The sequence below is a fragment of the Eleutherodactylus coqui genome, chromosome 11, assembly GCF_035609145.1.
Source record: "Eleutherodactylus coqui strain aEleCoq1 chromosome 11, aEleCoq1.hap1, whole genome shotgun sequence".
NCBI lineage: Eukaryota > Metazoa > Chordata > Amphibia > Anura > Eleutherodactylidae > Eleutherodactylus > Eleutherodactylus coqui.
Genome location: NC_089847.1, coordinates 23863434 through 23877999, shown reverse-complemented (window position 1 = coordinate 23877999; position 14566 = coordinate 23863434). Strand labels below are relative to the sequence as shown.

General features: G+C 43.8%; 1 protein-coding gene across 1 annotated transcript; it reads right to left on the bottom strand.

The window, feature by feature from the left end:
* Nucleotides 1–844: 844 nt before the first annotated feature.
* On the bottom strand, nt 845–14365 carry LOC136581964 (sulfotransferase 2B1-like). Its single transcript, XM_066582680.1, has 6 exons — nt 14040–14365; nt 9140–9348; nt 5514–5640; nt 3979–4073; nt 3456–3636; nt 845–1648 (listed from the first exon to the last, which is right to left on the bottom strand). Exons 1-6 carry the CDS (start codon nt 14176–14178, stop codon nt 1533–1535), a joined length of 867 nt encoding a protein of 288 aa, XP_066438777.1. The 5' UTR covers nt 14179–14365; the 3' UTR covers nt 845–1532.
* Nucleotides 14366–14566: the final 201 nt, after the last annotated feature.

The window sequence follows — 14566 nt, the reverse complement described above, 5'->3', positions numbered from 1 at the left end:
GGCCCCTGCTCTGGCAGACACTCCCCAGAGGTGTATTACATGGTTGGCCATATGGGCTACATAGAACATTTTTAAAAGTGGATACTGACTTGGCTCCCAGAGAGGGCATTGTGACCCATAGGCCAATCTCTGTCCATTTCTTCAAGTAGAGATGGAGTCTTGCTCAAGTTGACAATGCCCATGGGGAAGAAGGATAGGATTGGCCTGAAGTGCAATCTGTGGTTAGGATTCTAAGTGTTGTGTGCCAACAAGACCCAGTCAAGGCTACAGTACGCTACTGAAAGAAACCAAAAATACCATATGTAACTACTTAGTGTGGCTTCTTTTGGCCCCCATAACATTAGGTGCTTTCCGTGGCATACTTTGTCAACTTCTCATATACTTCAGCTGGCATTTCCATCCATCCTACTTGAGTTTTTTCTTATTTAAAATAAAAATAAATCGGCCCCATCTATAATAGCGCAACGAGCATTAGCATTCGATACTCGTGCAATGGCAAAACGTTCTATGGAGTGATGAATCACTTTACTCCATCTTGACATCAGATCGGGGGGGGGGGGAATTGGTTTACATGGCATGGTCTCAGTTTATTGGTTGTAGTGACACAAACCATGAGCACATTGGTCTACTTTGACATTCTAGACAATGTGGCAATAGTCTGGCAACGGTCAGCCATACTTCCAACAAGGCAACATGCCTTGCCACAAATCCAACACTGGTTTTTGTTGTTTTGAAGATATGGATGCTCCACGATTGGACTGGCTGCACAGAGTCCCAACCTGAAGCCTACATAACATCTTTGGGATGAACTGGAATGATGAGATCAGGAAATATGTACAGCAACCATCTTCTACAAAAGGCACTTTATTTTTTTAACAGTACAAAATATCATTACAAAAATGATTATGTAAAGCAATGTAACACTAAAATATACAGTCATTACAGGGGTGTAGGAGCATATCTACAGAATATTAGCATTATAATTACTTTATTAGTCAAACCTTTTAGAAGAACCCAGTATCTACTGGCTTCTCTAGAACCATTGAGTGCAGAGACCTGAAAACCAGTCACAGCAAATCCCTGGGAAATTCAATCATTCCCAGAGATTGCAATCTCCGGTCAAATAACGCACAGTCTAGATCTATAAAAGGAGATTGCTACGGGGCCCTTGGAAAGAAGGGGGCCACAGCTGTGATTGCACCATCTTTTTCTACTGATAGCAAGACCATATGCAAGACCTTCCTCCAAAAAGGAACTATATGGTCAGTAAACCAGGAGGTGGAGAATTTGCTCAAGGGTCAAGGGGGAGCCGCTAATACTGCAACTATAAAATATAAATAATCTTAAGTCTAGTCGTACTGCCAGCATTATGTATGTCATTACCCAAAAGAAAAGTCACGTGATAACCAATAGTTCCTCCTTTATACATACTATAACATTTTACAGCTGATCTTCCATCACTTCTATGCACAGCCCTCACTTGTCTGTAAACATGCCTTGTTTGTTTGAGTTCTCGGTTTATTGCTCATTGTTTAGTCTACATTCCAAACAATTTGTAGGTCACAACCCGACATCTTCTCCTTATACATTTTATCAAAGTTTTCATTCTGCTCATCTGTCAGGTGATTTTTCCAGTCGCCAACAACCCCTAGACACAAAGCAATGAGGAAGGTACAACTTACAGCTTTACATTAACAATCCGTATGGCGTAGAGACTACCCTTTCTATAGGGCCTTAAAAGGTACTATACCCTTTACACAAGGCAATTATCGCCAAAATAATTGTGGAAACAGCGGTTTTTGGACGATAGTCAGCCCGTGGTACACAGCCACAGCACTGAACGAGAAAAGTCGTTTAATTTTAGCTCACCTAAAAACTAAGTGACTATCAGCCTATGTAAACAGGCAGTCATTCATCTCTGAACGACTGCCTGTTCATAGTGAATGGAAGCGGGCGGCCGGAAGAGATCTTCAGTGCACTCCACTTCCATTCACTGAACGACTATTGCTCCTGTGTGAAGGAGAGGAGCAATAGCTGGTGGTACGACTGTTGGGCACTTATGCACCCGACAGTTGTTACATGTGACGGTACCTTAAAGAAAATAACTGCCCAATAGTGGTCAACTTCCTTTCACATGGGTACAGGGCTACCCCTCTTTATAGGCACTGCAAGATTATGCATATCTGCACAAGGGTCTTACCATCTTTTTTCTGCCAAGGATAAGAAATAACGATTCAGTCCTAAGGCCTCATGTCCACGGGGAAAATCAGGCCCGCCGCGGATTCTATATGTAGAATCCGGAGCGGGTCCCTCCTGCCCCGCGGACATGATGCCTAAAAATAAGAATAAACTCACCTGCTCCGGGCGATGCGTGTCTCCCCTTCTTCGCGGCCGGATCTTCTTTCTTCGGCCCAGCAGATGTGCTCGGCATGCCGGCAGCGTGTCGGACACATTCGCCGAACCAAAGAAAGAAGATCCGTCCGCGAAGAAGGGAAGACACGCATCGCCCGGAGCAGTTGAGTTTAATTCTGGTACGGGTCTCCCGCACTAAAATGGAGCATGTCTATTTTTTTTCCCCGCACGCGGATTCGCGCCTGACGGGAAAAAAATGACATCCGCAGGTATTTAACTACCTGCGGGTGTCTAATGCATCCCTATGGGGTGCGGATCCGCATGCGGGAGAACCGCTGCGGATTTAAAGCCCGTGGACATGAGGCCTCATGTCCACAGGATAATTGCTATTTAAAATCCGCAGCATTTTTCTCGCACATAGATCTGCGCCCCTATAGGGATGCATTGGACACCAGCGGGTAGATAAATACCTACGGATGGTATTTAAAAGGGATTTAAAATTTCCAGTGCATGAAAAAAAAACGTGCCATGCTCCATTTAAGTGCGGATCACGCTCCGGATGGCCCCCATTGATCTCTATGAGTGCGGGAGATCCGCTGCGGATTTCAAGGCTGGGAGGTAGAGAAAGTACTAGGAGGTGGGGTAAAGTGGGCAAAACACCTTCAGCGTAAAAATTGCATCCGCGTACATATGCGCGTGAAAAAAAAAAAAAAAAAAAAAAAAAATTCATCCGCATGTCACCCACATGCAATAAAATACAATTTAAAGCTCGTCCGCACTGCATCCGCAGCCCAAATCCGCGTTACAAATCCGCAGCGGATCTGATTTTCCCCATGGACATGAGGCCTTAGGGGGTGTCAATATTTGCATGCAGAACTCAAAAACAAAATAATATATGATATGTCCCACATATATCCAATAAGGCTTACAACTTTGGGCTTTGCTGAACCAATACTATATTGGAATTGCAACACTACTCATGTGTTGTGTTGCAATTCCCAAACAGCACTGAGGGCCTCACTGGTCGGACCCCCAATGATCATTGATGGAGTATCTAGTCAATGGCAGTACTGGTAAACACCCATTCAAAGTATTAAACCCACCTTTCCTCATGAACTTGCTCTGCTCATGATCCAGAATCTCTTGGGGTATAAGCGTGTAGTTGACCATTACATTCTGACTCATGACGGCAAACTTGCAGTGGTGTTCTACTTTATCCACCTCCTTGGAGTACATGGGACAACCAAGGAAACCACACAGTCTCTTTATGGATCTTCGTAAGTCCTAGCAAGATACGTGACAAACAACATTATTGCTGTATTCCAATAAAACTTGACCTTACAGATTAACATTCAGAGTTTTCTTTTACGCTTATGAGAGAACTTTCACCTATATCCCTACAACAATGCTTCCTGTTTTAGGTCTTTCCCAATCTCATGAATTTCAACATGCTAATTGACTTAAATGGCAGCAATTAGAAACGTAGATGGGAACTTGGATCTGTGGCAAGTCTGATTTGCAAGGATGGGAGAGAAAAGTTTAGTCATGTGCCATAAAACTTCTATATACAAGCACCTTAAAGGAGCTTCATTGAGTTGTAAGTCACAAGCCGGAGATATGGCCTACCTTATACAGATCTTCATAAGAGATAATAAACATGTCCAGGTTAGCTTTCTGACTATACCAGCCTTTCACGTGGTCAAACCAGGAACCATAATACACTGCAAGAACAGACATTTGCATAAAATAAATGGAGAGGTACATAACCAATCATGGCGGCCATGGTCATGGGACATTATGACTCAAAGTTTTACTCCCCTCACTAGGATGTGCCATCACCTTTCTGATTGCGAGAAGCTAGGATACATCATAATAAAGTCATAATACAAGATGCTGAGGGATTTTCACACATTTTAAAATGGGATTTGTCACTTACGTTTAGCCCTATAAGCTAAGCCAATGGGCTGAAAGTAGGTGACCAATGCAGTCAGGGGATGCAAGTTTTATACCTCCCTTCTGACATCCCACTGCTTTGTCACCACTGAAAGCCGCAGTTTAAAGCACTTTGCGTTGCGCTAAGTAGTGCGCCCGTTCTAATCTTATAATTACTACTATGTTCAAATCTGCATTTGGGGGTTCCATTTTTCTGCTCCATTATGGGAGGAAAGAAGCGGAATCCTCTGGCCAAGCAGATCTGTCTTATAATGGAACCGAAGGGCACCAAATGAACCTCATTGACTACAACACGAAAAGTTCTTCATGCAGACCTTTTTCTTCCAGCAATGTGTGCTGAATCTGCAACAGAATATTGGAACAGATGTTCTAACGCAGATGTGAACATAGCCTGAGCAGCACAGTCTTTCAACTCTTCTGATGGGATGTAAGTATTATCCTTACCTTCCCCGGACTCCACAGTTTCAGCCCATATGACTAACAGTAGGTGACAGACATAATACTAATATCTCATTAGTGACCAATCATGGTGTGGATGCTTGCTGTGGCCAAAAGGAAAGAAAAACACAGGCAGGAAGTCATGATTCGAGTCCATGAAAACCGGATATGAAGTTAGACTCGGATGTACAGGACCAAGCAGTGAAGGGAAGGAATGGGGGGGGGGGATAGTTGGTATGTTGGACAGAAGTCAAATCAAACTTTTATTCTGGGCTATGCATTTTAATGCCAGAATTACATCTTAACTGGCCAATGAAGATGCCATTCTGGCATTGAAATGTAGCCCAGAGTAAAGGTTTTCTTCATCTTCTCCTGCCTTGATTTCTGTCCAGTGTACTGTATTGCCCCTTCTTCACTGCTTGGTCTTCTGCTCACTCACAAAGGCATATTCCAGTCCATCCAGGACAGGCTGTTGCTGACAAAAGTGTTCCCGGTATAGTGCTCACTCAATACCTGCCCAGGTATTAAGCCTTTCCCTCCATAATTCTTGGTCATCAGCCCATCAGAACTTTTATAATTCCAGATCTGATGTTCAAGAGCCAAGTACATGCCCAGCAACACCCATATATATGCAGCTTTCCAAGACTCTTGAAACCATTACAGAGATAGGATTGCTGACTATGTAATGGTATGGGGGCGATACAAGACTACATGATAGCTAGACAAGTTTGCTCTACCACCCCCACACGTTCTTAGCTTTGAAAGCTGACCTTTGCCTTGCAGGAAGTGTTCTAGGAATTCAGAAAAGGACTCAAAATTTGGCATAAATTTGGCCATCTTATGGAAATAGTAAAAGGACACGGCCACATCCTTGGAATTCCTCACTACGTAGATGACCTGTGGAGATATAAATCTCATATGTTAATCAGCTTCCGCCACACACAAACGCTGTACTGTGAATGGGACCGAGCAGCACAACCCAATGACAAGAGTGGCACCGCTTCTAGTACCCAACTTTAATTCTTACAAGCTTTTTAACCAAAATCCCTACTTATATATGATTAAAATATAATTTTTTAATCAACTTTATAATTACATCACAGAAGGGGAAATAAAAAATTAAAAACAATCACAGAAAATGGCCGTTACTTACTGGCTGAGGAGAGCATATAGATGCATCCTCCTCTCACCATGCAGGTAGCTGACTACCAAATGGAGGAGCCAATAACACCTGTGCAGGACACCAATAAGACAACCACTCACACTGCCTCTTGATAATGAGGGGGGTGGCTGCTTGGCGTATACTCCCACACATAGTGGATACCATTCTCATATATGTAGTTCACTATGCAGACCAGCAACCTATTAATGACGCCATGATAATTCAGTGGGTTGCCCTGCATTTCCAACAGTGAACCACATTGGTACAGGAAAAGCTGGCCCAATCTACGAAGGCCCATTCCAGCTCCAACATGCACATCTGCTTTACCTCCCATCCCACATTACAGTGATGCTTTATCACATAATGAGGGTTGAGCGCTGGCAGTTTGTCTCTTGGATGGTCTTCATTGTTGCCAAGACCATTTGGGACTGGACTGCAAACGCTCTCCATTCTCTAGATATCTTTGGGTGGGTTCAGAACAAAACCATAATCCGGCTTTTGGATTATTTCAAGGTTTAAGGGATTGCAGATTTGGTGGGTTGCCCCATTTGGGCATCTCTACCATATCAGACGAGTCCCACACCGTTTCAATTACATTTTTGAACTCACTATAATATTTTCAAAAACTGTCCTGTTTTAATATATCAGGTTCAGTGAATGGAGGCGGAGCGCACTGGAGACCTTACAGTCACCCGCCTCCATTCTTTACAAACAGGCAATCATTTAAACATTAACAACTGCCTGTTTACATTGGGTGGGATGTTGCTCACTAGCAGTTTTGATTTAGTGAGCAGAAACAGTGACTAATGAGCCATTTCTCACTCTATACTCTGATGGGTCCTAGGTTAACATGGGACAAATTTTTTAAAATTTAGTTTTTGGTTTTAAAGCTAATCAAGTGTTTTTTGGCCAATAGTCGGTCAGTATAAAAGTACCATTTGATTTGACATTCAGAAGTCTGAGAAAACTTGGAGATAAGCGAGCATGACTAGCGGCCATATTGTAGTCCTCTAGCTTTGCTAGAAACTGATGCAATTTAGAAACTGATGAAAAAAAATTTGTACCAGAAGGAAAAATCAGGAATAGAGATGAGCGAACGTGTTCGGCCCCGCCCCTTTTCGCCCGAACACCGAACTTTGCGAGGACTTCCGTGCTCGGGCGAAAAAAGTTCGGGGGTCGCCGTGGCAGCGCGGGGGGTTGCGGCGGGGAGTGGGGGGGGGGGGGGGGGGGGTGAGAGGGAGAGAGAGAGGGCCCCCCCTGTTCCCCGCTGCTGCCGCCCGCACCGCCGCGCCTCTCCCTGCCCCCCGAATCTTTACGCGCGAACACTGAAGTCCTCGGGAAAGCCGGTGTTCGGGTGCGTAAGTCCTCGTTAAGAACACGTTCGCTCATCTCTAATCAGGAACTTCTATTCACAGGTGGAGGAAATGTGCCAAATATATATGTGCAGATAATGTATAATTATACTAGAGGAAATAACTACTTTTTGCACAAGGAAGGAAAAAAAAAAACAAAAAAAAAAACTTTTGCAGAACTGTGAAGTGGTATGAGCGAAGTACAACCAAGTCCTTAGCACTTCAGTTTCTTCGCAAATACATACATAGTCTTTATGGACTGCTTATGTCCAATTCAGTTAACCCCTTAAGAGCATGGCCTATTTTGGGCTTAAGGACACAACGATTTTTGGCGGATTTTCATCTCCATTTTTCAAAAGCCACAACTTTTTTATTTTTCCGTCAAACGGCTGTATAAGGGCTTGTTTTTTTTGTAGCGAACTGTAGTTTTTATTGGTGCCATTTTTGGGTACATAGACTATTGTAAAACTTTTATAATTTTTTTTTACGATAGCAGGGAGAGAAAACGCATCAATTCTGCCATACATTTTTTTTTTTACAGCATTATTATGCAGCATAAATGATAATATATTTTTTCTGCGGGCCGGTACGATTACAACGATACCAAAAATTCTTAAATGTTTCTGCAAAAAAAAAAAAAAAAAAAATTGGGAATTTTTTTTTTCTCTTCTAAAATCCTGTTACTTTTATATTTTTCTATGAACGGAGCTCTGTGAGGGCTTATTTTTTGAAGGACGAGCTGCAGTTTTTATTGGTACCATTTTGGGGTACATACAGCTTTTTTGATCACTTTTATTGTGTTTTTTGGGAGTCAAAATGCTAACAATTAGCATTTTGCCTCAGTTTTTTTACGCTTTTTGCCATGCAGGATAAAAAGCATGTGCAACTTATTGTACACATCGTTAGGGACACGACAATACTAAATATGTGGGATTTAAAAAAAATTTTATGCCAATATGAGAAAAAGCACCTAAAGGTTTTTTTTGTACATTATTTTGATCTCTTTATTTTATTTTTTTTACATCTGTGTGCCTCTGGGGGACTTACACCATACCACTGATGATTGCTGTGATAAGGCATTGCAGGACTTCTCTCCTGCAATGCCTTATCGCTTATTACAGCGATCATCGTCTATGGCAATACAGGATGGCGGTATCTGGCATCGTGTTGCCATGGCAACCAGCCAGGCTCTTTGCGATTGTATCGCGAGAGCCCAACAACGTCAGAAAGGCAGCGCATTCCCTCTGTGAACCCTTCCCATACCGTGATCTACATAATACGCGCAGGGAAGGGGTTAACAGGCGGGGGGGGGGGGGCCCCCATCTCCGATGCACCGACTGACAGCCGACTCCCGCTGCCGGATAGCGCAAGATTGCTTATGATCTCGCGCTATCCCCAGGACGCAAGTTTACACCCTGTTGCGGGAAGTACCCCGCTGCCAGGATATAAAGTTACGCCCTGGAGTGGGAAGGGGTTAAATAAAGCAACTCTGAAAATAGTCTTAATTAAAAATCCCCCATCACTTTGAATATATATGGATACACTGTATGTCTTAAGTTTCAAGTGTGTATGACCAAAACAGACTTCTGCTTACATCCACTAAGTACTGAGGACCTCTCCTAGACTTCAACGAGACCAAGAAGACAGCATAAAGAAGAATCCCTTTAGCAAAGATCCCACTAGACTAAAGTGCTTTGAGTTTATAGGATTTCCACACTCAGCCCCAGAGCTGATCTTAGAGCCCTTTATTTTGGGAGGTGGCAGATCACATTTATTGCCACTTCACCTACGTGGCTCTAAAGACAATCCCCATACATAGACATACAGTAGGCATCTGTTAGAGAAGGTAGACATTGCTATTGCTGTCGCAGTGTCGGTGTACCTTTGCTTTAGAATTTTGCAGAGCTGGAGCTAAAATATCACTCGAAAGGTGAGACGTGATGAATCTGGGGCCTTCTTCATCCTTTACGGTAGTCTTGAAGTATGTATGTTCCAACCACGGAGCTCGCATCCAGTTTGGTACAGAAGTAGCAATTGCCGGATCCCCTTGGCTGTAGATAAGAGTCAGGATCTCTTGTATCCATGTGGTTCCTATAAGATAGTCATCTAATGATAGATCATACTGCCCCAGGGGTATACACCCAACATACAGATCAGAGATCTCCATCACCGGCCTAAAACTTACGCTAACTGATCTCTAAGTGCCAGGATAGCCATCTGATTGTTGGTGGACCAACGGCTATGGCCCTCACTGAACACGAAAACAGGGGTCTTGAAGGTCACTGAATAAATGCATCGGTGGTCAAGGGCTTGCACTAACGGTTTATTCATTTGGGGACCTTTAAGACTTCTGTTTTTATGATCAATGGGGGTCCCACTGGTCACACTCCCCTATGTGGTGGTAGGGGATAAATAATTTTATGGAACAACCTCTTTGATGGCCTGGTCTATGTATGAAGAGAGAACGCAGGGAGTCATCCTTCTGAAAGTCCCCAGGGCTGTCATGGCAGAATGCCTATCAAGCCATACTTGTGGGGTGGCTTGATAGACTGTTTGCCTGATCACAGTATGATGTAATGCTATGGCATTACATCATACTGCAGGAGCAATCACAGCATCACTAGTTACTAAAAATAACAAAAAGTAATGAGTTAAAAAAATTAAAAAAACAAAAGAAAAAAAACGTTTGCCATATTTATAATAAAAGAATCTAAATAAAAACAAAAATACATTTTTGGAATCGCCATGTCCGATGTATCAAAGTAACACATTTTCCCGCATGGTGAACATCCTCTGAAAAAAAATAAAATAAAATAAAAAATGCAGAATGCCAGAAATGCACTTTTTTGGTCACCCTGTCTCCAAGAAAAAATTGCAATAAAAAGCGATCAAAAAGTCATATCTATTCAAAAATGGTACCAACATAAACTACAGGACGAAGACATCCTCTATAGACCTCCATAAGTTCATCTAAAGCTGCCAAAAGCAACCAACAACCAGTAAAGATGGGACACAGAGCTCAGGCGAGAGCGCCGCAGCCCCCTTGTTAGGGTGATTAGTGGGGGTCTCAGCAGCCAGACTGCCCCCACTGATCAAAAAACTTTTAAAATGTTGTTTTGACATGTCAAAAGTTTCTAAAAAGTACAGTTAGTTTAAGTCAACTGTAAGGATCCTTTCACATGACTTGATCTATACTATCCCAGCGGCTCCCTGTACAGGGTTGCTGCCCCGCGGCCACAGAACCCGGAAGAGGCGGGCGGTCGTGTGCGGTTCATTGTGTACGTGCCCGCTCAACGGCTTCAACAGTGATTCATCTATGGCTGATCGGTCATGTTCACAATGAACAGCAAGTGACCACCAGCCGCATCTTCCGGCTTCCATGCAGTGAGCACTGTGGCGGCAGCACTGGGCGGGGAGTCACCGGGATAGGCAAGATTTTGTTTTGTCCTACGTTTGTAATGACCCAGACAATCAAAAATATATTATCTCTCTTGGTGAACACCATAAAAAATAATCTTAAAATGTAATGCCAGAATTGCTATCCCCCCCCCCCCCCCAATCGCCTCCAAAAACATAGTAAAAAGTCATTCAAAAGTCACATATACCTCAAACTGGTACCAATAAGACCTACAAGTCTTCCAAAAACCTCACAAACCAAGACCTCACAGAGCTGCTTTGTCAAAAATAAGAAGGTTTTGATTCTTAGAATGCGGCCATACAGAGTCAATTGCTGTTCTTTAAAAAACTTGTTTTTATTATACTGAAGCAGTACAATATATATTTTTTTTAAAAACTTTAAAAAAAAAAAAAAGCTATATAAACTTATCGCCGTAAACGTGCTGGTCCAGATAAGAAAACTATTGAAATTATTGTGGTATTTTTACCGAATGGTGCACAAAATTATACTAAAAAGAGACAATTATGGAATGTTTGGAGGTGGAAGAGGAGAAAATTTCTTCCCCATCAGGATGGCGCAGCAATGGCAGACAGAGGCAGCACACCCCCCCCCCCCCCCACACACACACACACTTTCTATAAAAATAACTTGACTGAACAGTTGCATAATTAACAGTATCGCGCCCCATAGGAGAGGTCGTGTATTTTTAATGGTCTCTTAAAAATAAGCATTTTTATCACTTGCATCTTTCGCAACCATATACATCCAGTTCCTCATTAGTTCCTCCTGGCAGCAGCAAGGTACAGAGTGTTTCATCATTACTGCGACGTAACCGCTACATGCATAATTATATGACCTAGACCTCAAATGTCTGATGGGAACGCATCACACGTCCTGCATATCTCCAGAGGTCGTCACAGACATCTTACTAGTTGTGTCACTCCCGCATTACATTACTCAGTACCGCACACACATGCCTAATTGCACCGTTACATCACACTGTTGTCATTAACCCTTTATGCAGAACATTCTAAACATCCCTTATACTATTACGCTTTCAGGACACATAACATCACACCTATATTAGTAACCCTTTCAAGGCCTTGCTCAACTGTTAACCCTTTACATTACACACCATCCCATGAATCCGTTTACTAACCACCCTGGCCAGGGATTTTCTATCATACGGCATCGGGGTGCCACTGTCCACTTCGCTTCTCAGCTGCAGCATCCATAGTGATTCTTCCGCACCACCGCCGCGGTGATGGGCCATGCCAAGAGGGAGTCTCTTCCTCCTGCGTGCTGTGAGGGGCTTCACCCCAGGGATGCGGCGGGCTCTCCCTCATGTCATTAGGGCTTGTGGTCTCTTCGGCTGTTCATCATAATTAGGGGCAGAACCTCCTCTTATTCAGCCTTACTGAGGCTACGCCAAAATGGCATTGATCAGTGGCTCCAACAGGGCGCCAGGCTGCCTAAATTATGACTCTCCTGCGGAGGGGAACAAGCAGCACTTGGAAGCGTTTCTGAGACCGATGTTATTAAAAAAAAAAAAAAATCAAACCCACAGAAGCAGATGGCGCAATACTGTGAGAGTCCATGCAAGCCCGCAGGATTAGAGGGATTTTGGAATGTGCGAACTGTGTGCGTGAGGCGCAGGATAGTTAAGAAGATGTCGCTAGATAAAGGCTGGCTACACACGATCCGATTTGCATTGCAGAATCCAGAGCAGGCGTCCGCCTCCGGGTTCCGCAGCAAACACCTTCCATAGCATGCTACGGAAAAGCACCTTTTCCTACACATGAACAGAAATAAGTTGCGATTTTGCGCTTGCGCAGGAAAAAATAAATACATTTTTGAGCGGAGTAGGTGTGGACAGCTTCCATTGAAGTCAATGGAAGCCGTTAGAGATGAGCGAGCATACTCACTAGGGGACAATGCTCGAGCATCGTATCGTCCTTTTCGAGTACCTGCCTGCTCGTCAGAAAAGATTTGGGTGCCGGCGGAGGAGAAATCTCTCTCTCTCCCCCCCACTGGCTCCCCCCTGCTCACTCCCCAACCCACCGCTCACCCCTGCAGGCACCCGAATGTTTTCTGACGAGCAGGCAGGTACTTGGAAAGGATGATACTTGCTCAAGTATTGTCCCTTAACCAGTATGCTCGCTCATCTCTAGAAGCCGTCCAACCCGCATCCCTTGAAGAGGGTCAGATTCTGCTGCGGACTCCGGGATGCGGAATCAGACCTGGTCGTGTGCAGCCAACCAAAGATTAAAAGAAAAAAAGGTAATCGTGACTGGACAGAGTCTCAGGAAAATTATAAAACTATACATCTGGTGTTTTGGTATGGAGACTAAGGTTGATAGTCACCAATGGACATGATTAGCGAACATGTGACCTGCAGCAGCCGGAGTTCCCGATGAATCTACTGCCATGTGTCGAAAGTGATGTTGCTTCAGTTGACAGGAAACATTTCGGCCAGGTTCACAAAGGAGGGATTTTCTGTGTGGAAAATCTGTAGCATTCATAGTAAAGGCAAAGCAGACGACATTCTGAGAATCTCATCCACACGGAGCAGAAAAAGGCTGCACGAAACCCATGCGGAAATGGACATGTGGTGTGGGATTTAAATCCACAGTATGTCAATTTTATCACCATTTACGCTGCAGAATCCACCTCTTCTCAACGAGGGAGGAATATTCCACACCAAAAATCCACATTAAACACCACAGCAATACTCGCAGCAAACGGTGCAGTTTTGATGCAGACTTTCAGCTGCATCGGCCAGGCACAGATTCCGGTGTGGGATCCTGCATCCGGAATCTGACCTGGTCATGTGCAGCCAGCCTAAAGTTCGGTGTTATATATATATATATATATATATATATTACACACACACACACACACACACACACATACAAAACAAACAAACAAACACAAAAAAAAACAAAAAAAAAAAAACACACACACACACACACGTCCTCCAGCTGCTGTGCCATCCTGATCCTACGTTGCACCACCACCTGCAACTCTTACTACACGTTAAAAGAATGCATTTCCTCCCACAAGTCCTTATATGACCATGTCAGCAAGTTACGGCTCTTGCAAGTGTCACATTTCAAAAGAAGAAAAAAAAAAAAAAATTAATACACTTTGTCTTTAAGGCACAAAACAGGCTGATCACCAAGGGGTTAAAACACTTGTATTCTGCCTATGACACTTGGCATACAGACTGGCATTAAAAAAAAAGCGGTGACTGCTGACAACAGCGGCACAGCTAGACTCTGGGCAGACCCCCGTGGAAGAGGATTACAGCTCATGCCCTTGTAAGCAGAGGCTGAAAAAAAGTTTTGAAAAGTTTTACAAAGTTTATAAAGTGCCCCCCTCCTACCTGACTTGGGGTAGCTGATGATCAGCACGTCTCCTTCCCTGAACTGGAACTCCTTGGCGTACTGCAGGGACTCCGGGGTGTGAAGATGTCCCGGCAGCTGAATCCCGGATAGCATCTCTGTCACATGCATCCTGTCCATAGCGCCTGTAGAGGACGAGCGGGGTTATATAGGGATCGCCCTCTCCCTGCCGACGTCACTCCTGCGATCTCGTCTTTACAACTTCCTTTAACAGTTGGGGGCAGTCAAGAAGTGCCGACTGGGGGATCAGCGGCTGTGCCCCTCCAGTACACCTCCATCCGTTCACTGCGGCTGAGATCTCCGACCGCCCATTACTTCCTACCTCCACTACTTTTAACCCTTTGCTCACTTCGCTACTTCTGCAATCACAACTCACTTGGCAGGTCAGGCAGACCCCCCTCTTGTGGACGACGGGTTAATTACGACCATTTAGATTTTTTTCTTTCTTTTTTTTTTTTAGTTTTTCAATAAACTGGAATGCAATCTTAATATAATCATGTTTTTTTTT